Source organism: Rhagoletis pomonella, unplaced genomic scaffold, assembly GCF_013731165.1.
Source record: "Rhagoletis pomonella isolate Grant_MI unplaced genomic scaffold, Rhpom_1.0 Rhpom_scaffold_00002, whole genome shotgun sequence".
NCBI lineage: Eukaryota > Metazoa > Arthropoda > Insecta > Diptera > Tephritidae > Rhagoletis > Rhagoletis pomonella.
Window position 1 is genome coordinate 58720082 of NW_023458556.1, and position 24280 is coordinate 58744361.

Genomic DNA, 24280 nt, shown 5'->3' on the forward strand with positions numbered 1-24280 from the left:
ATTGCCGACAATGTGTTCCACTGCAACTTTTGTGGCAAATCACCACCAGCCTTTAGGCGACCCCAGCCTGAAATTATGACCGGCGTGCCGGAGGGTAATTCTTTTGTAGCCAACTTAACAGGTTGAATGTTCTTCGATAGGATTAATGGCTCGCTTAAACGCAACAGCGCCACATCATTCAAGAAATTTCCATAATTCTCGTGGGTGATGATCTCTTTGACATTGACTACAACGCCGCCACGAAAACGATCGGTGGAACCGGCACGTACAGTGAAGGTGGTTGCATTGTAGCTGTTGTTAATGAGAAGATATTCACATACATAGTATGTATTTGTAAGGATTTGTGATCATATATTTTATGGCAACTTCGTAAAAAAGTACTTACGTGTAATAGGTACCCGCGGCGTCTGTGGTGCCCACACAATGCGCTGCGGTCAATATGAAATTTTTACTAATTATCGAACCACCACAAGTATGTGAACAATTGCGACGTAACGAAATTTGATGTGGAAACTGACCCTCGTAAGCATCCACACCACCCACAACACGCGCCGTGGGACCAGCTTGACCGATCACAGCGCAAATCAGGCAGATCAAAGAGAAAAATGCGAATTTGGCCATTGCGATGCCGTAGCACGTCTACGTCCGATATGGAACTAAACTTTGACGCACTTTCTTACCTATTGAAATTAACTAACTAAATGTAAACTTATGCTTATCATGCCAAAGTGTGCAAAGCTATAAAATATGTGCTGAAATTAGTTCGTTTATGACGATTAATACCAACCTGCTTGATAATTCGATTTTGTCCTCAATTATTTATTACAATTCGATACAGTATGATAATAAGTATGCGTTTGGAACATTTACTTACATACATATATACGAGTACATACCTATGTATGTAAGTGTGCACGTAAATACTTTTATACTCGTATGATAACCACGAGCATCTAATTGATAAAAACGATTTGAAATGCTATAATATCTTAAGAAAAGTTTATTAACGCAATACGTCTTACGTTTCGATATTAATGCCTTCTAATTTTTAGAGTTTAACAAAAACGCTTATTGCACGAGGAGTACTGAAGCGATTTCAAAGAAAAGTACATAATTTTACAAAAAAAAAAAAAAACATCCTGAATTTACCGACATGATCATTTTTATTATATTTCGCGCTCGTGGCGTACCGCAGCCGAAGAGGTAGTCGGTTTCAGCGAGCCCGAAAGAACGACTGGTACGTTAAAGCGAACTGCAGAGTGAAGCGAGACGTATTTGCCGCAGTAAGAAGAGAGAGACCGAAATACGTGAATGCGAAGAGCTTAAAATGCTGCCCGAAAATTTTACCAGAGGGCTAGGCGACTGACGGAAGTCTTCAAGACCAGGGAGAACTTCTGTAATAACAACCACGGAGACCTGGAGACCGATGTGCGGAACGTACTTAAATTATAGAGCGAACACTTCTTCACCCTATTGAATGGCAGCACCACTGAAAGTAGTGGAGAAGACCGGCCCGATCCCCCACTTGATGATGCCGGAGTCTATGTCCCACCGCCTGACTATGATGTGACTGAAAAACGACAATGCTGCTGGAGCTGACGTCCTGCAAGCTGAGCTATTCAAGTATGGCGGCGAGAAGCTGATAAGGTGCATGCATGAACGCATGCCCGACGACTGGTTTTACGTGTGCCAACTACCGCTGGATCAGCTTTCTAAGTATAGGTTACAAGGTCTTATTAAGCATATTGTGTGAAAGACTGAATCCCAGGGCCAACGAACTGATTGGGCATTAGCGACGTTCACCACCTTTTTGTCGAAACAAGCCGCTTTCGACAGCACTAAGAGGAGTGGCCTATACGCCGTAATGTCTGAATTTTGAATCATCGCGGAAGGGATACGGCTGTTTCAAATGACGTTGAGCAGTACCACCAGCTCAGTCAGAATTGGAAAGGGCTTTCCGAGCCTATTAATACCAAACGAATACCTGTGATTTCTATAATCTGATGTTGGAGAAAATAAAAGGAACCGCGGTTCTTAAACACTCGGGAGCAATTAATTACATGAGCGTGTATTTACTGGCTTAGCTAATGGGTCTGGTGGTGAACGAGGACAAGACGAAGTTTGTCCATTCAATAAACAAACAGTCAGCGCATCCGCGCTTTGGCGCTCACGTCTCAGTTTACAGTTATAATTTTGAGAAAGTAGATAATTTAGTTTACTTGGGAACCAGCATTAACATCGATAACAGTGTTTTCCACTAAATCTAATGCGGAATCACTTTGCCAACAAGCGTTAAATACTTTGGACAGAGTATGCAAACGAGTGGTAAAATTCTTTCTCAGAAGCATGGACAATGACAACTTCCGGTGAGGTGACTTGAAGTATTAAAAGTGTATTAAGTGTACTAAAACACCCCCCGTGGGTCCGCCACTGACTGACACATAGCTTAACACCCAAACCCCGCCCCCCGCTGGATCCGCCACTGAAATTTAAGGATGGAGAAGACCCCAGAAAGTGCAAAGCATGACCAATAAAAAGTCTTTAGTATTAAAAAGGTATACACTTCAAGCAAAAACAAAAACTCCCTTTCAAATGATGATGAATAATTTTGCTTTAGTATTAAATTAGCTTTAACGCTAACTACATAAATACGTACGTATATAAAAGCCTCGAGCAGAAGATAACAGCAGACAGAGAGAGCAGATATAAAAGTAAATATTTTCTCGTTCATATATTGCACTTTTAAACAAAACACTTTTAATACATAAAGGTACCTGAAAGACTTTTTATTCGCTTAATTAATCGGCAACATGAATTCCAAAAGAAACTTCACGTACTGCACTTACAAATGAATTAACAACTCACAATTTTGAGTGCTCCTTAATCCAGTCCACATGCTCGTAAATCTTCGCATAACCATCTGGGCTGGTGGTGCCGCAACCACCAACCACAAAACTAGCAACTCCTACAAGTTCGCCTTGATATGCAGCCGGACCACCGGAGTCACCAAAGCAAGCACCATTATTTGCCGGATGTCCCAAGCACAGCAGCGCATCACTGTACATACCAATTCTGGTAAAACAAGATAATTTGGATATAGCCTGCACATAGTTATATTGCAATTTAGTTGGCGCATCGCCAGTGGTGGTTAGACGACCCCAGCCTGAGATGAGTACTTGTTCGCCGGTCGGCACTTCACCGCTGGCCAAAGGAATTGGTTTTATGTTATTTGAATAAATTAGGGCAGATTCTAAGCGGAGCACTGCTAAATCGTGCAAAAAGTTTGCATAATTCTCATTCACTACAATGTTTGTGACCTTGACGACCACACCGCCACGTAGGCGATCACTTGAGCCCGCACGAATCGAGAAATAGCTAGCAGGATCGCTAGAAAGATATACCCACATGACATTAACAATATCGAGCCTCGAAGGCATGTATGAGTTAACCGAAAGACTTACACAACGTAGTTGCCATCGGCATCCTCATCGCCTACACAATGCGCGGCTGAGAGCACATAGCGCTGATTGATAATCGCTGCACCACAAATGTGCGATCCGCTATAACGAAGTGACACTTGATAGGGTAATGCGCCTTCAACAGCATTCTCACCGCCAACAATGCGTCCGGTGGTGTAGGGATGTGCGCTCACCAAAGCGATTAGCCCAAGACAGAGCGCAAGTTGAATGAATAGTTTCGACATAATTAGTACTTGTACGTGGATGGACGCAAACTGAGGGTCGCAAAGAATCATGGCTTCATTTTTATGTTAATTTGAGTTCACATATAGTATTCTGAGCATATTCCTGACATTAATTTTTAATCCATATCTAATCTGATTTCTGTTCCTTTTGTATTGTAATAAAACGTAGTGTCTAAAATCTTTGATCATAAATCAGTAATTTGCACGATATGGATTTTTGAGTTAGTTATTGATAAAATTGATTTAGTGGCACTGCGCTACAATAGTATGGCGTTTCTCGGGAATTTTTGCAGAAACTTAATACACTAACTCTGGAGAATCCACCTTTTCTTATCTTATTGAAGGATGTATTTGTTTACCGAAATCAGTGAAATTCCTGTAACCATAATAATGGGGTTTATTATGCCACGTGAAGACCTCAGTTTAAACATATAACTATCGTTGAAGTACTTAATCGCCGACGTGCCCTGATTTCGATGGATTGAGTCCCATTGGGAGAACCTACCCGAATTGAAGAAAATCTAGAGAATTCAGAATCATGACTGTTTTGCGATCATTATTTCATCAAGAATCAGTTCATCCCAATAATAAAATTTCGAACAACGCCACTCTGTAAATTGCAAAAACAAATCTGCCCAAATTAATCTCAGAGGACCACGTCAGCAAGAAGGAATCGATTCCGAACTCTTTCAATGCGACCAGAAGGTCTACTGTGCTCTAAATTTTTCACAACACCTCATCCAGGCCTAGAGACTCTAACGAATTCCGATTAGAACCGGGGCAGGGAGTAAATGTGCTCCTCTCCCTCCTACGTGAAACAGAAGCAGGTGTAGTGGAGTCTTCTTGGTAGCGTCATGGCGACATAGGTCACTTGACCAGACTCCTAAACTGTATAGGTGATCTCTTAACCTACAATAGCCTGTCAAAAAACCTGCAGTGATTCTTAAATAGTTTCTCTTTAGGGAGGCCGGAGGCCCATCAGTATCTTTTCAGATTCCTTCCTAGTTAGCGTTTGGTTTAAAGACGTCCCATGGTTCCCTTACTTTGGTGTTTTTCATATTTAGCGCTTTCTTTATCGTGTCGCGACCTATTTAAAGAAAGGTCTCGCCCTATCGGGGTCCAGGAATCGGCCAGACTGGCCAACTAATCCGTTTCCTCATTACCTTCGACTCCCATTTGCCCTGGTATTCATAGCAATCGGAGGGTATTATTCTCAACTACAGCATAAAGCCTCTCTACACCCTCCAAGACCACTGAGGATTTGATCTCGAAGGATGAAAGTGCATTTAGTGCCGCTACACAGTGGGACGTCCCCATATAAGCTGCGGCCAAAAGTAGTAACCGTACTAGAAATTCGGTGAAATTTGGTATATGCGCTGTTTGGCACTTAGGAATGAATAAATGTGGAAAATAGTAAAATTCTACGCGCTACCACGCCCACAGCTCTTAAGGGCGGAAATAGTAAATGTTATCCGATTTTGATGAAATTCAGAGCATATGCTGGTTTTAACGAGAAAAGCATAAATCTGAAAGATCGCCAAAATCGGTTTACATTATCGTTCAGTAATTCTAGAAAAACAGGCGCAAATTAAAAAAAATCTTTTTTGATGAAATTCGGTGTGCCCTGCTCGTTTAAGTTCTCTTGAAGAGAACCAGAGTTTTCCGATCAAAAATATTGATTTTCAAGAATTCTATACCATTTCTATGAAAAGTTGTTTTCCCCCATATAAAATAGATGGAAAACTTTGAGCGCTTTGAGCACTCCCTTAAAATATTCTTTGATTTCAAAATCCGCCATCCATTGTCACATTTTGTTTGGAAACCAACCGGTTTCCGTACAAAATACACCTAGTCCGAGGCACCAACAACCAAATAAAAAGAATGTTACGAGGTATTTTAATAGGTTCTCGCTCAAAAAACGACAAGGCTCACTTTCACCAAGAAAAATATATATCATACACACATTTAGGCTTTTTTTAATTTATTTTCTACAAAACTTCACACCGATATACATTCATTTAAGCACTTCAAATCATGTTCTGATTAATCCATTCGAGATTGTAGAACACTTTGGCATATCCATCGGGACGCGAAGTTCCACAACCAATAACCACAAATCCAGCAACACCCACCAGCTGATCATCGTATATTGCTGGACCACCTGAGTCACCATTGCAAGCACCAGCGCCCGACGGATGGTCTAAGCAAATCAAAGCATCTGAGGAGATTAAAATCTTACGGAAACATTGACTTTTGCTAAGCGCCTGCACGGTATTCCATTGCAAAATAATGGGCAAGGTATCACCATTATTCTCGGTCAGACCCCAGCCTGAAATAGTAACCACAGAGCCAGCAGGAACTTCAGCAGTAGGCAAAGCAATAGGTTGAATTTTTTCAGAGAAACTCAAGTGCTCCTCCAATTCCAGCAAAGCCAAGTCATTTGTGATTGAAGCATAGCCCTCATGCACCACGACGCGCTTGACTTGAACGATGACACCGCCAGCGATGCGATTGTGTGTGCCAGCGCGAATGGTGAAATCCTCAGCGGGGTAACTGCGGGGAACGAAATAGAGAATTAAAATGATTTTTGGAAAGTTTAGCTTTTTTTTTGTACTCACGCTGTTGTGCCGGATGACACCACACAATGCGCTGCAGTCAATATGTAGTTGGACTTAATGATGGAACCGCCACAAATGTGTCGATGACTCATACGCAGCGATATTTGATGGGGGAACTGCGCGGGTACAGCGTCATAGCCACCAACCACTCGACCCATAGGATTTGCGGTGGCAGCCGCAAGGATGACTGCAAAAATAGCCAGAAAGTAGTAGCAAGCCATCAGTGAGAATGCGCAAAGGCCGATTGGTAGTAGGAAACAAATTGCTTGGCACTTGATTTCATAATTTTATATTCGAAAGTGAGTTGAGTGGAGTAAAACACGGGAAAATACGTAGTCGTTAGTCGAAAATTATCAATTTAAGTTATAAATTAAACAATAAAACTATGTATACCTTGGATAATAGCTTAATACTTGGTAATCTTATCGGTTTAAGTTTCGATTATCTTAATCAATGCTACTAGCGACACACTTGTAATTGAGAATTTCAATTAGGCTCGTAAAATGGTAAGAAAAAATTTCCGCAATGCGAACCATTCTGGTTAGTTCAGTCAAATTAGACCTCAGTACTCAAGACCGCTTTCAGTGAGCAAAGCTTGTGGGCTGCTTAGATTTCCTTTCTTTCGTCTAGCGACCGAAGAGGAAAACTACCCAGTGGGAAAATGTATTGTATTGTAATCGAAAAAATAATCATTAAAACAGCCGTTTTCACATTCGAAAATGAATTACTTTTCCCACGGCGATATCCTAAGAAAAGTGGGGATTTATTTTTGCATTACCAGAGATCTTTACACAGTCAGGCTAGGAATCTGCAGTACTATAAGTCCGAAAAAATAATTGCTTAACGACATTGTAACGTTCGTCTGCGAAAGCGTAGATAGGTGCGATGAGTTGTACAAATTTAGGCGAGTGCTTGGGACGAGTCCTGCTCACTTAAATTGTTTTAGAGAAACGCCGAAACACATCCTTTAAATAAGCACGGCGCACAGTGTAAGCGCACCATATCAAATATGGCAAAAAGTACCAATTGCATTCCAGTTTAAGTGTAATTTGTTTTCTGTGGTAGTTCTGCTTAGCAATGGTGAAATCTTAAAATCATATAGATGGGCACGCCCACAACACTAGGGCGCAGAAATGGTAAATGTTATCCGATATAATGAAATTCGGTTTGTGTCTTAGTTTAAACCACAACAACATTAATCTGAAAGATGGTCAAAATCGGCCGACTGACACGACCACCAGTCATATAAAATCCCGTTTATAAAACCTAAATTATATTAAATTCGTATAACATCTCCCATACCTACGGTGACCATCCGTTCTGTTTTTTGCAGGACCGTACTGTTTTTCAAAGGTCGGTCCTGCGTAGTTTTTCAAACCTGAAAAACCTGAAAATGTACTGCTTTTTTCCAAGTGTCCTGCATTTGTCCCGCATTTTATTCGTTATTTTAAAATTATCGGACAATGGATAGATTTTTTCAAAAAATTATTTCTTGGTACTTTTCGTAGCTTTTCTTCAATATCTCATGAAAAAATCTCCCAAACAACGTAAGCGACTTACATCTCGAAGGGTATTGATGTGCCTCTTACCAAAATATATAACTTGTGGCGACTTCAATGAAAATTATTAGTGCTTTAGGCGACCATTTGCATTTTGTCGTCACAGTCGAAAAAAGTGAGATTTTCAATCAAAATCAAATCAAATTGATTCTTTTTTTTCATTAGTTTAAAAATTCGATAAAGAAGATATATCATTACAGTAAATTTGAGCCAACGATAATCAAAATGGAATTAGAAATGCTATGAAGCACAATCTGCACAAATTATATATTTTTGTAAAGGGCACACAAATACCTTTGTAACTCGTCGTTTACGTCGATTCATGACGTCGATTTTTGACAAATAACTGCGAAAAGTACAAAAAACAAAAAGAGTATTGTTTTCGTTTTGAACGCCTCAAAATTTGCTTATAAAATAATCTTTTAAAGATTTTCACTTTTCGTGTAAGCTATTGTAATTATAATATGTTTTACTATACTTTTATAAATATTCATGTAAAAAAGATTGCTATCGATGAAGAAAACGTGATTCCTTTTCAAAGTTTAAAATGTATTAAGAATTTAGAATCATAAATACTCTTTCGATATTTTTATACTACGTAAATATATGTGGGCATATTTTTGAAAAAAAGTCCTTCATTTTGAATCCATATTTGTGGTCACCGTACCCATACCCCTTCCCGAATTTGCACTTCTTCATTCGTAACAAGTAAGAAAGTCTAAGTTCGGGCGGAGCCGAACATTAAATACCCGGCGCAAATACTAAATAAATATTTTTTCACCTTTCCGAAACCTACCGCTAGATGGTTAGCCGGGGTGTATCAATTTTGAGTAAATTAGCGTCCTTAAATTTCGAAATATTGCAGTTTCAAGCATTTCTGAAATTTACCGTTATATGAAAAGCGGCCGGAATTTTAGTCCGATTTCAATAATTTTCAACCATTTGCTTTTATGTGGCAAGCACAATAAAAGTACCGAGTTTGGTACAAATTGGTTGAACGGTTACCGATATATATATATGTGATCATAAGTGGGCGGTGCCACGCTCATTTTCCAAAATTTTATCATAAGCGTATTTCTTGGTAAAGGATTGTTGCAAGCATCAATTTTGAATAAATTAGCTTTAATATTCACTGATTTATGGAAGATTTCGTATTTCTCTAAATTACCGTTATATGGGATGTGGGCGTGGTTATTGTCCGATTTTAAAAATTTTCGGCCATTTGGTATCCTGTACCAAGGCCAATAACTGTGGCAAGTTTGGAAGAAATCGGTGCAGCGGTTGCCAAGATATACACATGTAACAATAAGTGGGCGTGGCTACGCGTATGGCCACTTTCTGTAAAATCTCTGCTACCACCAGCGGGTTCCGTGTTGAATACTTTCAGAGCAGGAGTATCGATGTCCATTCGAACGACATGTTTAAGGCAGGGAAGCCGCAGTATTTTAATTTGCTGCACTATTTCCATGTCGTTGTAAAGCTCATACAGCTCATCGTTCCAACGTCTGCGGTACTCGGCGTCGTTGTAACTGTCAACAGTGACGTAGGTGCCAAGGCGCGAATGTTCTGTTTGTTTGATGACAGGAGATACTTCGTCTTGTCCTCGTTTACCACCAGACCCATTCGCTTTTCTTCCCTATCCAACTTGGGAAAGGCAGAACAGACTTCGCGGTTTTTGTTGCCGATGATGTCGATATCAGCGGCATAAGCCAGCAATTGCACGCTCTTGGAGTAAATTGCTCCTGAGCGGTTCAGTTCTGCAGCTCTTACTATCTTCTCCAACATCAGATTAAAGAAGTCACATGAAGTCCTTTGCCAAACCCTACTCTAAATTTGAGAAGAATACAATGGGTAAGCTCGCCGTGGAAGAAGGTGTAGGCCGATATTTGAAAATAACCACCCCATATGCTATTGTAAGTTTTGCAAAGTAGATGTTATTCATAGATCTATAGTTATGTACGTGATCGCATCCAAACGCTTTTTATATAAAAGTTTAGTATCAGAGATTAGAGTTAGATACTTCACATCTCTGGTGCTGTTTCCTACGATGCTATGCAGACTCTGCAGAGTTACATATATTCCTCATGGTCAAAAGGGTTCTTTTTAAGTAGAACGCAAAAAAGGGAGTGTGAGCTGTTTTTTGGTAAATTAAAGCATATAGCCTGCTTTAATGGAAACACCTCTAAAACCTTTTGCTTGTGACTCACAGTAAAAAAGTAAAAAATTGTCTCTTCTAATCAATTGATATGACTAAAAGTCAAAATAATTTTTTACATATATACAACTACTGATACTTGAATAATATTGTCTTATCTAAGCCTTAATGAAGTTGAGTAATTTTTTTATTATGCGATTTCTCATAATTGCAAAAAGTAGGTATTTAATTCCCAAAAGTATACAGGGACTTTACAGGAAACTGCTAGGTTGATGAATTAGATAGGCAAGATGCCCGTGAGTTCTTCTCTCCGGAGAGTGAAGGCATAGGAGTTATTGTGATAAGCTGTGTACTACTTCTGGATGGTCGGCTCAGCGAGCGCTGGGCGAAAACGCGCAACACACAAAGTAGCAAAGCCCTTCTTGCCGCTGGTCGACAATGAGCGGTCAAAGTAACTTCTGCAGCTGGCTAAGCGCCAACTATCGGTTCTAACAGATGTCCTGACCGGGCACAGTCTATTAGAAATTCATGTGATACGACATAACCTATTGCTGAAACTGTTTGAAGGAAGCCGAGGTCGAATCGTTGCAGCATTTCTTTCTCAACTGCTCTGATTTCGGTAAACTAAGGGCGTTTTCGTTTCTACAAAAAATGTTGCCTTTTGATTGCACAGTTCTTAGTGTTTCTGATGAAAGGACAGAAACGAAAACGCCATAAATTTTAAACATCTCAGCGCGTATTTCATCAACACTCCACAGGAACTCTCAGGAGTGGAAATCAGCTGCCTGCGGAACTTTATTTTGAGCACCCAATTGATGAATCTAGTAGATGTATTTCACTTGGATTCTCTCTAGTTAACGCTGCATGAAAAATCTATAAGAAATATCTAAGTGATTGAGTTACTGGCGTGACTGACACGTTACCTAGCCTATTCGTACCAAATCGTTATTGTATGTCTTAGTAACGTTATCGATATTGGTATTTATCGATGTTTTTTTGTGGAATTGTAAGTGGTATCGTTATCCATATTATTATCGACATATGCAGTGTGTCGCAAACCACCCGTCCACCCGTTTAAATGGAGAGAAATGTTTTTTTTTGTTTTTGAAAAAAAAACGCAAAAATATCACCTATCAAATTGGGATGCTCTATGTATTGGAGGCATTGCCGACTTCCGGTTTCGGCCGAAAGTGAGTTCAACTGACCGGAAGTAATTTGTTTTAATTGGACATTTATGATTTTACTTTTGATTCCAATTCTAAGGATGAAAATACGTAAATTTTTTTTACTAACGTAACGTTACGTAACGTTACGTAACTTTTTTTACTTTTTTCTCGGAAGTGCTATTTTCAACCCCTAAATTACCTTCGAGCTTCAACTCGTCCTAAACTTCTAAAATGGCCGAAAATATTTTTATTGGAAGACGAAAAAAAATTAATAACCAAGTCGGAGACGCTCTATCTTTTGATCGTATTGCCGACTTCCGGTTTCGCTTGGATGTGGGTTGAACATATTTTTTTTTTTTTCAATTCCAAATGCTTAATTTAAGCAGTTCAGGACTATTTGAAGTCCAAAGATCATTTAGCGGTTGTAAGAGATATTTCGTTGATAAAAGTTTTAAACAAAAGTTACGTATTTGTATCCTCAGTATTCGAATCGGTAGTAAAAACATGCACGTTAAAAAAAAATCGACTTCCGGTCAGTTTAACCCACTTTCGATCGAAACCGATAGTCGCTAATACCACCAAAAGACAGAGCATCTCTCCAGGGAAAGGATGGGTGGTCTAAGGCTCCCTGTATATCAATGCTGTTATCGATACATACATTTATATAGACTTATTTATTGATGTTGCTATCGACACACGTCTTTTTCGATATCAATATTCACATCCATAGATTTTGCATTCAACTTAGAAAATATATTAAAAAAAAGTACTAAAAATCTATAAAAAAAAATGAGCTCAGGAATAAATGCCTTTTACACGCTCCGGTTTTCGGTGAACCGGCAGCCGCACTAACAATTCAAAATAGCAGTGAGAAGCTTAGAACTTTGCCGTAAAAAACCAAACATCTACATATAATAGAAACAAAAACGTCTGCACTTGTTTCAGCCAAACATCTTTTATTTCAATATGCACATAATTCTTTATCAACACCCTGCAAACTGCGGACTTCAACTCCTCAAATCCAAAGTTGAATCTGAATCCACTCTGCAAAGTGCGTGACATTCGCAAACACATCTGGATAGCGCGAACCGCATGCACCCACTACAAAGCTGCTGACACCAACCAACCGATTATTGTATACGGCACCATTTCCGGCATCACCAGTACAGCTGCCCTGCTTGAGGCTGTGCGCCAGGCAGAATGTTGTCTCATCATTACCGGCATAACCATTAGAGCACACCTCATCGCTGGCCACTGTGAAAGTGGTCGATTGCAGTTTATAGGGCGTAGTACCAGAGGACTGTTCACCCCAGCCGGCTACTGTAATTTCTGCGCCCACTGGTGGCTCCTGATCGGCACTAGTGGCCAAAGCAATTATGGAAAGTTTATCGCTCGCTACTAGCGCACTGCTTAGTGTCAACACAGCAATATCATTACGTATGTATTCATAGGACGGATGCACTGCAATGTCAGCGACATAAACGATTCTGCCGCCAGCAAACTGATTGACGCTGCCAACGCGTACGGAAACGCGACCGCTGGCGACACTGAAAATACAAAGAAATGTAAAATAAAAAAATTTTATTTATATAAAATTAACTACATATTTATTTATTTAAGTAAAAGTCTCTAACTCTCCTTTGGCATTTGTACTTACACTTGGTTGTTATCATCGATGACGCAGTGGGCTGCAGTCAATATCTTCCCTTCACCAACAATGCTGCCACCACACACATGCGCATTGTCCAAACGCACCGAAGCGGCGAAAGTGAACTGATCAGAGGCAACATCCTCACCGCCCAAAATGCGGCCGCTGGAAGGCGACAAGGCGCGGCTGGTGCCAGCGACAGCGAAAGCGATAGCAAGGAGTGCAAAAATTATTGTTGAACGCATTGCGTTTAAGCTGATACTGAAACTAACTTGACTAACTGTTGAATTGCGGCAAATTGTATATTCGGAATTGAGTGCGTTTGGGATTGATATGAAAATCGGGTTTGTACTTGTATTGCGATCGTCACAATGTGATCGTTATACATACATAAATAGCTACAGTGAATTGCTGTAGAAAGATTGAAGTGGCGAATTTATGGCCCACTTTTATGGGAGTGGCGGCACGTTCGGACGTTTATACTACACTTTATTATTTTGTTACGTATGTATGTATGCATGCATGTGTAATAGTTTGTATGCATATACAAGTAAGTACATACGTACATACATACATACATTTATTGCAGGTTAATTTATTTTCGGAATGCGATTATTTTCACCGACTGACTAATCTTATCGAATATGGTAGCCAAAGGTTGCTGCGTGATAAAGTTTGGGAATTCTAAAAACAACGTTTAAAACGTAAACGGCGTCCATAAATTCTAGTGTCCGACCGAAGTTGGAGTTTTGGCTGAAGCCGAAGTCGAAACTAATATTAGGTACTATTCAATATTCGGCCGAACACCGAAGCGAAAAAATAATAAGCCTCTGATTTTTTATTTCTTCACAAAGTGAGGTGTCATATTAAAAGGCTTGGACTGCAGATGTGCAATAAGGTTTTACTTTTTCGAAAAGAGTTGCCACCTTTTAAAAAGTTATATACAAATTATTTAAAAAATAAGTCAATTACCACAAAATGGGTATCACTCGAAATGGTTTAGAAAAGCTTTGTTTCTTAACTGAACTAACAAGGGTTTCCACCTATTTAAAAAATCAAATTCGATTTGAATTATGGGAATTAGGAAATTATTAAAATATGGATGTCAAACGAAGGAGTAATAAGAAATCTTTAGTTTGAAAGCAAAGAATATTTTTGAGGCGTTGGAAGACATTTTTTTATAATTTTTTAATAAGTTAAATGAGTTATTAAAATATGGGTATCAATCGAACTGGGTTTGAAGGTTTTCTATTTCGGAACCATATATAGTGGGGTTGCCACATATTTGAAAAGTCAAATTTCACTTAATTCATCAGTTAATTATGAATATATATTGCAATATCCGACGAAGGGGAGTTAACACGGATTAAGCTTGAAAATACTTTTGAAGAGGTCCGCCACCTGTTTGAAAGGTCTAATTCAATTAACTATTACAAAATGTATATGAAATATAAAAATTCCATAATCAAAATAAATAATGCTAAGAATAGTTTGAACTTTTTGAATGTCTGAAGAGGATTGCCACGTGTTTAAAAAGTTACATTCAAAATATTCAATAAGTTGGATGAATTATTAAGAAATTGCTATCGATCGAAATGGGTTTGAAAAGGCTTTATTTCTAACTTTTATTTAGGAGAGTTGCCATGTGTTTATTCAAATACATGTGTATCACAATGTCAGACGAAAGAGATGTAAGAAGATTTTAGTTTGAGAATACTTTTTAAGAGGAATTTCAAAAATGAGAGGACCACTTAAAGACCTTAGCCTTAGTGTGATAAAGTTTTATTTTTTTTTTTATCAAGAACTTTTTTCACCGGTGTTTCGAAATTGATGGTCGATGAAATTAAGAACCTGCACTATGCGAGACTTATCTTTTTATGACAGTCGGATCTCTTATAACTCTGACTAACATTTGGAATATTATTTAAGTTTTTGAAATTTAAATTTGGGCGTCTTAACGCCATACGGGTTCACTAGTTTTTATTATTTCTTAAATAAAAGGAACACAAACATTAATTTTCCACAGCCGCTAAACATTATTGGTATTGTGAATGATGCAAATGTAAATGCTTTTTCAAGCTTGTTTGTTTTTTTTTTTGACGCTTCACTTCCCAGGGAAAGCTCTTTCTGGCACACATTGCAAATCGCAGTTGACTTTTTCTGTTTGAGAAACTTCCAAATAGCGCCCATGTTTCAACAAAGTTACAGAAAAACGCAATTGTATCACTTTTATGATTTTTATAATGTATAGAGTTCTTACATTTTCAAAAGTGTTATGTAGAGATGCGAAGCAACAACAAAATTTTAACTACTGTCGTAAAATAATGTAACTTCGTGATAAACACAACATCTTGTTAATTGCCTAACTGTTCGGCATTTTCGGCCAAAGGTCGAAGCCGAGGATAAAAAATCAGGCGAATAGGCCGAATACCGAAACCAGGAAGAACCTTCGATTGGACACTAATAAATACAGTTAAAGTTAAACTTCTTGTGCTCGGTTGGGGGGAAAAGCAAAAATCGATGTGACAAACCAGCGACACGGCCATTGGGCCCTAATTCCAAACTTCAATGAAACGAAAAAAGACAGAAAAAGAGAGAGGATGACGGTAGTGGTTCAACACGATTAAGGTTAAAGTTAGGGCATTAAGAGTAAGATTAAATTTCACATTAAGAATAAAATTAAGATTATGACTTAGATTACGATTAGATTAAAATAGATATTAAGTTTAACATTAAGAATAAAATTAAGATTGGGGTTAAGATTAAAGTTAGGATTATGATTAAGATTAAGATCTAGATTGAGATTAAGATTTATATCAAAATTAAGATAAAAAAATTAACATTAAGATTAAGATTTAAATTACGATTACATTAAAATAAAATTTAAGTTTAAGATTAAAAATAAGCTTAAGATTGAGGGTAAGATTAAAGTTAAGATTAAGATTAAGATTAAAATTAAGATTAAGATCTAGATTGAGATTAAGATTTATATCAAAATTAACATTAAAATTAAGATTGATTTAGATTAATATTAAGCTAGGAATAAGATTAAGAATAAGGCTTAGATTAAGATTAAGATTGAGATTGATTTTGAGATTTAGATTAAGATTGAGATTCAGATTAATATTAAGAATGAAATTAAGATTAAGATCAAAATTAAGGTAAAAATTAAAGTTAAGATTAACATCAACATTAAGAGCAAGATTAAAATTTTATAAAGATTAAGATCTTTATATAATTGCTCAGTCGTACGACTTAGTTTGGGCACTCTGTAGCACTAAAGAATTGGTTTGTATATCAAAATAAAGTGCAAGCTGCAGTTCCCTTGACCGCGCACACAAATAAAAAGTGGTAGAAAAGTGAGCAATGTAATCTGTTGAAAAATATTAACCAATTTTTCGTGGAACTGAGATTCGGAAAAGTATAGATATGTAGGTATTATTCATAGTTTTGTAATATACTTCGCGAAAGCAAAAAATAATAGAGGGCGCAACAGTGAAAACTTTCACATTTTCTTCGAGCCCTATTTTCGCGATTTGGCAAACTCCAAATTGATTTTAGACCCATGGTTTCTTTGGCCGATTTTCTTAAAATATCACGTAAAATCCTCCTATTTTATACGCGCATTGTCGAAAAAATTTAACCGCCCTAATGTACATATATGTACATATCTCAAGGCTGGAGTAATTATTAAAGGGTTAATATAATATTTAGACCTATCTGGGTCCTAGCTGGGGATATTTAAGCTATCTGTGACTCATTTTCCGGCAAATTCCTTATTTCTGTCCAATTTAGTTAACCCTTCGGTTGGCTCTCTTAACTTTGGTTCTATCGCGGTTTACGTACACGTTTGGACAGATCCTTTGAAGTAAGATTTGCAGCATAAAAGCTTTGCAGCCTTTAACTTCATTCCTGGATTAAGGTCATAATTACTTGAAGGATCGGAATTTATATCATTTAGTAAGAGTTAATTTGGAGTATCATTATGACCTACAATCTTTTCCATATGTCTTTATGAAATGTGGAAAATCAAAAGCACACATATGTATGTATATAAACTAGACCAATGTTTTTTTGCTACTATAAGTTAGACTTTCCCCTCATGAATGCCCACTATGGGTGCCAGGAGGAAGCACATCCTTCTATCCGAAGTATTCAGCATGGTAACTATTGAAAAAGCGTTATACCAAATGCTTGATACGCCTTGTGTGGAGAGATGAATCGATTCCTCTTCTTCTTCCTCAATTCGACATCGAAGGCGCATTGGACGCTGTGATGAGGCCGGTGAAAGCGCTTACTGCAGATTAGTTTAGCCTCAATAATTTTTCAGTACGACGTTTATTGAGTCACGACCATAAATATCTGACATTTATCCCGTTTAATGCGTAGGTCATTTGTTACGGCTGTAATGTGTTATTCAATACCACTTAGTAGCAAAAAAAAATCGGTGGTTATTATCCGCTTGGTTAATCTGCACTTTCGAGCCGTGTCTAGCCACCTCATCGGCTATTTCGTTCCCTACGATATTGATATGTCCAGAAACCCAGCAGAGAGATATTTTAGCGTGACCCAGTGAAGCCCACGATGCGCGACATTTCCCTACTACTACGACTTAACTACATTGGCAGCTAATATTTTCAATGCAGGCCTTTCAACGAAAATAATGACGTTCACCGACCGTTCTCATCCGGCATGAGACAAGTCGCCTTATCAGGAGGTCCTTGGCATATAGACCCGAGCTGACTCCTTTTCCCATCCTTTAGCCACCGGTATAATGATGGAAATACCATTATTTACCGACAGTAGCCCCCTTGCCACTCTTTACTAGTTGGAAAATGTATGGAAATCTTAAGACGTGCGGTAATCAGTTTCGACGTCTAAGTCGGGTTTGATTCCTTTACGCCGTCCGCTATTGTAGCCACTATACTCTTCTCATGGAGTTATGAAGTGCTCGCAAACCAAAAAGTGCATATCTACGTACGTATTTACTTAGTTTCCTAGTACTTAACTGTAATGTAAATAAGCTCATCATGAAGACGTACATACTTATTTTGTGTTAAATTTAAAGACATCTAACTCACAGAAAACATATGTATTCGTAAGTAGTATACCATTTTTTTTTGTAGTTCTTATCAACACAATTTATTTGTTCGCCTGTGCTATAATACAAACACAATTGTCTATTCTAGAAATATTCAAAGACTCTTCTATTATTTCAAATACGCTAGCGCTGGGTCAACATTACTTACAATCCAATCGCTATAGTAAGCCGTTCTGCAACTCACATCCGGGAATTCAGTGCCACCGGCGCCAAAGAAAAAGCTTGCTACACCCACCAAAGTGTGGTTGAACACCACACCAGCGCCCTCATCACCCCGACCGATGCCCTGATTGACACCGTGGTTTAAGCACAAAGCTGATTCATAGCCATAACCGGCCTTATATTCACATTCATGAGAGCTTAACACGCTCAGTGTGGTTTTTTGTAGTCTGTATGGAGAAGCACCTGATAGTTGAAGACCCCAACCGGCCAATATCACATTTATGCCATCTGCCAATGTTTCACTGAGTTCGCTCTTGTCCCAAGCAATCGATGCGATCCTGTCGGTAAAACTTAGCGGTACTTCCAAGGTAATGATGGCAATGTTGTGCAAGAAATTACCAAAAGATGGATGTATAAGAATGTTACCGGCGCTGACAATTCGACCGCCAGCAAACTGGTTAATGCTGCCAACACGCACCGATACACGCGAAGAAGAAATGCTGTTTTCATAGAATGGGAATAAGGAAAAGAGTTAATTTTTTTAAAGAGGCTACTAAACATTTTCATATAATTTCGATTTACTCACGGTGTACTGCCCAATTCGGAGACGCCTTGAGCTGAGGTTAAAATGTGGTATTTACTGATAATACTGCCTACAGCAACATGCGCGTTGTCCACACGAACCGAAGCAACCCATGGAAATTCACCGGCTGCGGCATTCTCACCCTCCAATATGCGTCCTTGTGGTGCGGCAATTGTGCCGCAAACGTGGGAGATTGCCAAAATAGTGGCCAAAGCGATGATGCGTGTAACAGCCATGGCGACGAAACTTTAACTGCTCGCTATCGATGGGCTGACTTTTTGAAGAACTTACAAAATTTATAATTTCAACAATACTACGAGTATAAATTGCGTCAACGAACTTGAATTCGTGTCCATTTGTCTTTATCAGAATTCCGCAATGGTTAAAACATATTTTGTTGGTAATTTTTTTTCGGTAGCGCATAGAGTCCATTTCGCTTGATTAGAAAATGTAATTTTTTTTCGATGTCCGCTAAATGCTTAATTGTACTCGCAAAGTGTCGTATATAGGCCATAAAAGCATAAAAGGCCGTTATTATAAGCCTTATCGCTTATGGATATTTTTACAATTAGCTATTATGCTTAGACTTAGCTTTATCTGGCCTTCTTAGTAATTTCAACTGACATGAAAAATATTGTTTAAAGGGTGTAATATTCGTTCTTATATTTTGTTTAATTTTAGTTGAAAATTTGTCATCTGACGGCTTTTTACGTGTTGGTCTAGTCTGGATTTGGGGGATTCAGGAATTGTGGAGACGCTGCCATCTTAAAAATACTATGCATTAAATTAGTTTATCATTGTACTTATAGAATTCACATTATCCTTATTCTGCGGTTAACTGGTTCGGTTAGGTAAGGTTAAAGTGGCTGCATACAGTAGAGGAGAGAGACATACTTAGTCCCAGAGGACCCAATGTGGTACTCTTTGAAGAGGCATATTTAGTTCCCATCTGCTCCGTTATGTTAGTAGACCGCAAAAATTCACGAGTGTAGCGCTTAGGTCCGCCAGACAATAAAAAAAGTTATGGTGAAATGTGCTTCTTCTAGGCTAAAAGTTCATTATCCCGCTAGGTCAAGGCAGTCACACATCTAGTGCTCTATATTTTCAATACCTCTCTCGCCGACGACAGCATTAGCGGCAATCATTGGCCGGCAGTTTCGTTCAACTAGCACGCCTTGCTATTGAGAAGTGGGTGGTTACTTGCTGAAGGTAGACGATGTCCTAGAATGAGTGAGACGGAACTTTTTCTTGTCAAAACTGAGTGAGATTTGTAGTTTCATCACCTTATGGATTCTGTCGACCAACTTTTATATGTCTTCCCGAAGAAGTGTGATTTAAGCCATGGTTTGTAGGTAAATAGATAGAAAAATACCCACATTGTGAGAGTAGTTGACGTCAGATAAGGATTTGTCTGCCATGCAATTAACTTTATATATTTATGATAAGGACTTGCCCGAGCTTTATTGTCACTATCGCGCAGTCCAGTGACCTGATATTGGTTCGGATATTATTTAAGGAAAATAGTTACTGAAAGCAAGTTAGTAGAAGAGTCGAGAAATCAAAGTACATGCTCTTTTATAGCTTTTATAGTGCGAGGAGTAGTGATCGAACGGGGTGAGGGTTCGTGAAAGTCTCTCGGTGATTGTCGTGTCTGGCTTATCGGCACAACAATCTGTCCAGAGGTTGTGCAATTTGGGTGTAAACCCCATCTGTGAGCTCATAGCGATACTTAGGAACTGACTATATTTCAAGCGAGTATCTATTCAGCTCCGCTGGCTTGGCTATGCCGTCCGAATAGACAGAAATGCTCCTGCTCTGAAAGTATTCAACGCGAGTCGCGATGCTAGTAACAGAGGAAGAGGAAGGCCTCCTCTGCGTTGGAAAGACCAGGTGGAGAAGGACTTGGCATTTCCAATTGGCGTGAGTTGGCACAGTAGATAAATGACTGGCGTGCTGTCTTGGACTCAGGAAAAATCGCTTAGGCGGTTACAGCGCCAATAAAGAAGATCTATTCAGCCGCAATCTAACAACAATTTCTTGCTGAGTCTGAAATTTTGGTTACTTGCATGAAGTATTGAGGCTTTGTAATGTAAATAGTGTTCAGGCGATATCGGAAGATATTCTGTTGTTATCTAAAGCCCCATCCACTGAGTCCGTCGAGGTCCCAATGACCAAGCTGGTGCAGCAAAATGTAGAAACACCCGGTTAATTGCCTTATATTTATGTTGCCAGCAAAGTTTGTTGGTCTTTTTCCCAAGTGTCGGCAAATGTTTCAAACATAAATCTTTAGTGCAATTATCTGATTCCAATATCGATTAATCGTCAGTAACACACGCCTTGAAGATATTGTACAAGTTACACCGCAATGTGGAAAGGACTCCACTCTGTAGGACCGTTGGTTTAAATCTTTTAAACTTTGAGATTTGATGTCAAAAATGTGCTGATGGCTGTCGAACACTTAAGTAATTTGCCGCTCACCGTTTTAATATCTGTGGCTGAGCATTTAATAGCATGGTTCTGTTAACATTTCCTTAAAAAATTTTCGAAAAGTGGCAAAAGTCGCACATAATTTTGGAAAAGGGTAAAAAAATCAAAATTTTCCAAAAGTCGAGTCAATTTGACCCCCTTTAGTCGCACAACGGCAACACTGGCTGAAAGGATGCGTCAACGTACTCAAGTAACGTAAAATAATAAACGTGTCCAACGCTACCAGGAGATTTATCTGTTTAGCTTGATCAACGAACGAAGCAACCTCACGGATGACCTCAAAAGATTACTCACCCCAGCGTTGAAGCTGCGGGTCTTCAAGTGGTCTTCTCTCTTCTTCTGCTTATACATATGTATTGGTTTACATAATCAAACGTGATCAACCTTTGGAACTTTTTGTTCCATTCAGATCAGGCTTCTTGAGTAGGCCTACTAGAATTCACTACAAATGTGAACAATTTTTTTAAAAGTAACTGTCAAACTAATGTCATTGACACTGATTTCAGCAAGGCATTTAATAAGGTATCTCATTTAATTTTCATATACAAACTCGATAAAATTGTTTTCCCTCCAATCTTGCTGCGCTGGCTTTCTCCTTATTTAAAAGCCAGGAAATAGAGAGTTATCTTTAAAAAAAAAAAAATATCTCAGGTAATTCATGTGACGTCTAGTGTACCTCAGCGCAGCCGCCTAAGCCCTCTTTTGTTTCTGTTATTCATTAACTAGCTTCCAAATATTTTGAGGGATTCGAATTGCTTAATGTACGCATACGACGTTCAGTTATTTAAGTTCATTAGTACTCCAGGAGATAAGGAACAAGTATAGGCGGACCTAAATAATTTGTTATGTCACTCAACTTGAAAAAGTGTGAATTTGTGTGCCACTCTGGAAGACCGTTTCAATCATATAACTACAGGCCGATTTTAGAATTGTCCTTTGTAAGCCTATTACGCTAAGTATTTGTAGAACAACCTTGAAATTGATGATGCTTTTCGTTGCTTATGCCAGGATTTAAGAAGCATTACAACTATGTGGACACATTCGACACATTTTTTATCATTAAGAAAATTTTACTTGAAATTTTAAATAAATAGTACAACTTTACATAGCATATTCAATGTTTAGTAGGTGAACAGTGGAAAATTGTGAGGAACATTCCATAGAGTTCTATATAGAATTGAAAAAATTTATTCTGCTGGTTTTTGCTGTTGCATGAACTATATTTTTATAAAAGAAAACTGGCAGACCCGGCGAACTTCGTCTCGCCCAAAATAAATTTTTATTTATTGAAAACGATTTTCATTGGTACATTCATCTGCTATGATTATGCTTTGGTGGTCATTTGCCGCTTTAGATAACCTAACGGAAGTGTTATGTCCGTAAATAAGTTCTTCAAACTCTCCAATTGTGCAGCATTTTTTAGCACGTTTAATCGCAAAACGAAATAAATTTGAAGAACTCTTTCCTCCCTGGCGGCAACAATGATCCGGTTCTATACTGAATCTGTCCTAGAAGCTTTATAGTATAGTTGGTGGCAATTTCAAAATGGGTCCGTATCATTGTTCTACAGAAATGCAATATACATACACTTATTTCAAACGAAATACCTTAAAAGCTTAAACGCATAATAAGTCACATCCATTGCGCCAATAGTAACACAGGGGAGGTCGATATACAATGGTGCAACAGGTCGATTTAATCTGACATTCACTGCTCCTTTTCTCACTTGCCGATTTTTAATAATAACTAGCGCCACCTGACAGCACTTTTTTTTCAATAGTATTTCTCTTACCGTTACCAATACATATTTTAAATATTATCCAAATCGGATCATAAATAAGATTTTTAGTACTAACTCAACTACAGCGCCAAGTGGCGGGTTAAATTTTGAAACTAAACCATACAGAGACCCACTCAAACTCACACAAAAGATTTCGTTAAAGTCTGGACACCCATTAAGAGGATTTCACTCGCAAACATACCTACAGAAGAATTATAAATACATTCGAAGATAGCTAAAAGTCGGTACGTTTGTTGGCCGCAGCACCAAGCTCCAGTACTCAACTATGAACACTTCCAGAGATACGTAGTATGAAAAATTTGGTTTGTATGGGAGGTGCCAAGCCCCCTTTTCAAAAAGGCCAAAATTTTCTTCAAAAGTATGCACTTGATTTCATATATCGCTATACCAAGTTCCAGTATTCTACCATGAACATTTCCAGAGATATGCATTATGAAAACTTCGGTTTGTTTTTAGCCTAGAACCATCCTTGGGCCGTGTGCGGCAGGTGTCCATAATTTCCAAAAATCGGTTCAGCCGTTCTCGAGCTTTGCGAATACAAAAAAAAAATGGTTTTCAAAATATATAGTAGTATAAATGTATGCATGTTTTAAAATCTAATTCGATTCATTGAATGTTGATCTGTTGCACTGAGATAGTTGAGTTTTGTTTTGTGCAGAATTTGCATGAACTGAAACATACATTTCTTTGCTGTTATTTATTCTGCTTGCTACTACAGCGACGTAAAATTAGGTTTCTGCTGCGCAGCGCCAACTTCTTTTCTGACGAACTTTATCTTTATGAAATAGAGGAAAAGCTGAAGGTCAAAGTAAACATACTTATTATTAAAATTTGATTCTAAAAATACCACTCTATCCTATCGAGGTACAAATTTGTCATTTTAAAACTTTAATCATATAAACCGACCCAGTACATCGGCTGTTTCGCTCTAACAAAAAATTTTGGTTTTAATTTTATATATAGTATAGATAAGAAAAATTTTGTATGTAAAATATAAATAAAGAAACGTCAGGGTATTCATATTTTTGACGCGGACTGTATAGGTTTCTCGGAAAAGGCTCTAATGATTTTAATGAAATTGTATGTACTAATAATGCTTTGCAGTTTTACGTTATCTAAACAGGTACTAACTTATCAAATCAATGAAAAAAAATCCCCAATTCAGAAATAATTTTGAATAGAGTTGCATAGGAAGGCTACCCCTGAGGGGAAGTATTCAGGGTGTATTTAAGGCTACTACTTCGACATTTGGAACGCTGTTCAAAAACCAGCACAAGTGCGACCGTATACCAACAGA

The 24280-nt window shown here is 38.3% G+C and overlaps 6 protein-coding genes across 8 annotated transcripts in view; 1 reads left to right on the forward strand and 5 right to left on the reverse strand.

Moving 5' to 3' along the window:
• The window catches only part of LOC118733878 (serine protease SP24D-like), a 28149-nt gene extending 27528 nt beyond the window's left edge, over positions 1-621 (reverse strand). The window contains exons 1-2 of the mRNA XM_036463502.1: positions 386-621; positions 13-291 (exon numbers count right to left, since the gene is read on the reverse strand). Coding sequence (XP_036319395.1) covers positions 13-291; positions 386-621 — 515 coding nt within the window. The remainder of the gene's footprint in view (positions 1-12; positions 292-385) is intronic.
• LOC118733871 (carboxypeptidase M) overlaps positions 1-24280 on the forward strand; it is a 60911-nt gene that overhangs the window by 16311 nt on the left and 20320 nt on the right. The window lies entirely within an intron of this gene.
• Positions 2862-3749, reverse strand: LOC118733876 (serine protease SP24D-like). The gene is made up of 2 exons (XM_036463500.1): positions 3462-3749; positions 2862-3387 (listed from the first exon to the last, which is right to left on the reverse strand). Exons 1-2 carry the CDS (start codon positions 3701-3703, stop codon positions 2862-2864), a joined length of 768 nt encoding a protein of 255 aa, XP_036319393.1. The 5' UTR covers positions 3704-3749.
• Positions 5731-6542, reverse strand: LOC118733877 (serine protease SP24D-like). The gene is made up of 2 exons (XM_036463501.1): positions 6322-6542; positions 5731-6256 (listed from the first exon to the last, which is right to left on the reverse strand). Exons 1-2 carry the CDS (start codon positions 6540-6542, stop codon positions 5731-5733), a joined length of 747 nt encoding a protein of 248 aa, XP_036319394.1.
• On the reverse strand, positions 12133-13347 carry LOC118733874 (trypsin alpha-3). Its single transcript, XM_036463498.1, has 2 exons — positions 12859-13347; positions 12133-12748 (listed from the first exon to the last, which is right to left on the reverse strand). The coding sequence occupies exons 1-2, from the start codon at positions 13092-13094 to the stop codon at positions 12217-12219; spliced, it is 768 nt and encodes a 255-aa protein (XP_036319391.1). The 5' UTR covers positions 13095-13347; the 3' UTR covers positions 12133-12216.
• Positions 18010-19298, reverse strand: LOC118733873 (chymotrypsin-2). Its single transcript, XM_036463497.1, has 2 exons — positions 18699-19298; positions 18010-18612 (listed from the first exon to the last, which is right to left on the reverse strand). The coding sequence occupies exons 1-2, from the start codon at positions 18929-18931 to the stop codon at positions 18060-18062; spliced, it is 786 nt and encodes a 261-aa protein (XP_036319390.1). The 5' UTR covers positions 18932-19298; the 3' UTR covers positions 18010-18059.

Bases quoted from the DNA above. Each gene is read 5' to 3' on its own strand.
- LOC118733876 (XM_036463500.1), bottom strand. From the start codon at position 3,703: ATGTCGAAACTATTCATTCAACTTGCGCTCTGTCTTGGGCTAATCGCT. The intron at 3,388-3,461 runs GTAAGTCTTTCG...ATATCTTTCTAG, and splicing joins GCCGATGGCAACTACGTTGT to CGATCCTGCTAGCTATTTCT.
- LOC118733877 (XM_036463501.1), bottom strand. From the start codon at position 6,542: ATGGCTTGCTACTACTTTCTGGCTATTTTTGCAGTCATCCTTGCGGCT. The intron at 6,257-6,321 runs GTGAGTACAAAA...CGTTCCCCGCAG, and splicing joins GTGTCATCCGGCACAACAGC to TTACCCCGCTGAGGATTTCA.
- LOC118733874 (XM_036463498.1), bottom strand. From the start codon at position 13,094: ATGCGTTCAACAATAATTTTTGCACTCCTTGCTATCGCTTTCGCTGTC. The intron at 12,749-12,858 runs GTAAGTACAAAT...TTGTATTTTCAG, and splicing joins ATCGATGATAACAACCAAGT to TGTCGCCAGCGGTCGCGTTT.
- LOC118733873 (XM_036463497.1), bottom strand. From the start codon at position 18,931: ATGGCTGTTACACGCATCATCGCTTTGGCCACTATTTTGGCAATCTCC. The intron at 18,613-18,698 runs GTGAGTAAATCG...CTATGAAAACAG, and splicing joins TCCGAATTGGGCAGTACACC to CATTTCTTCTTCGCGTGTAT.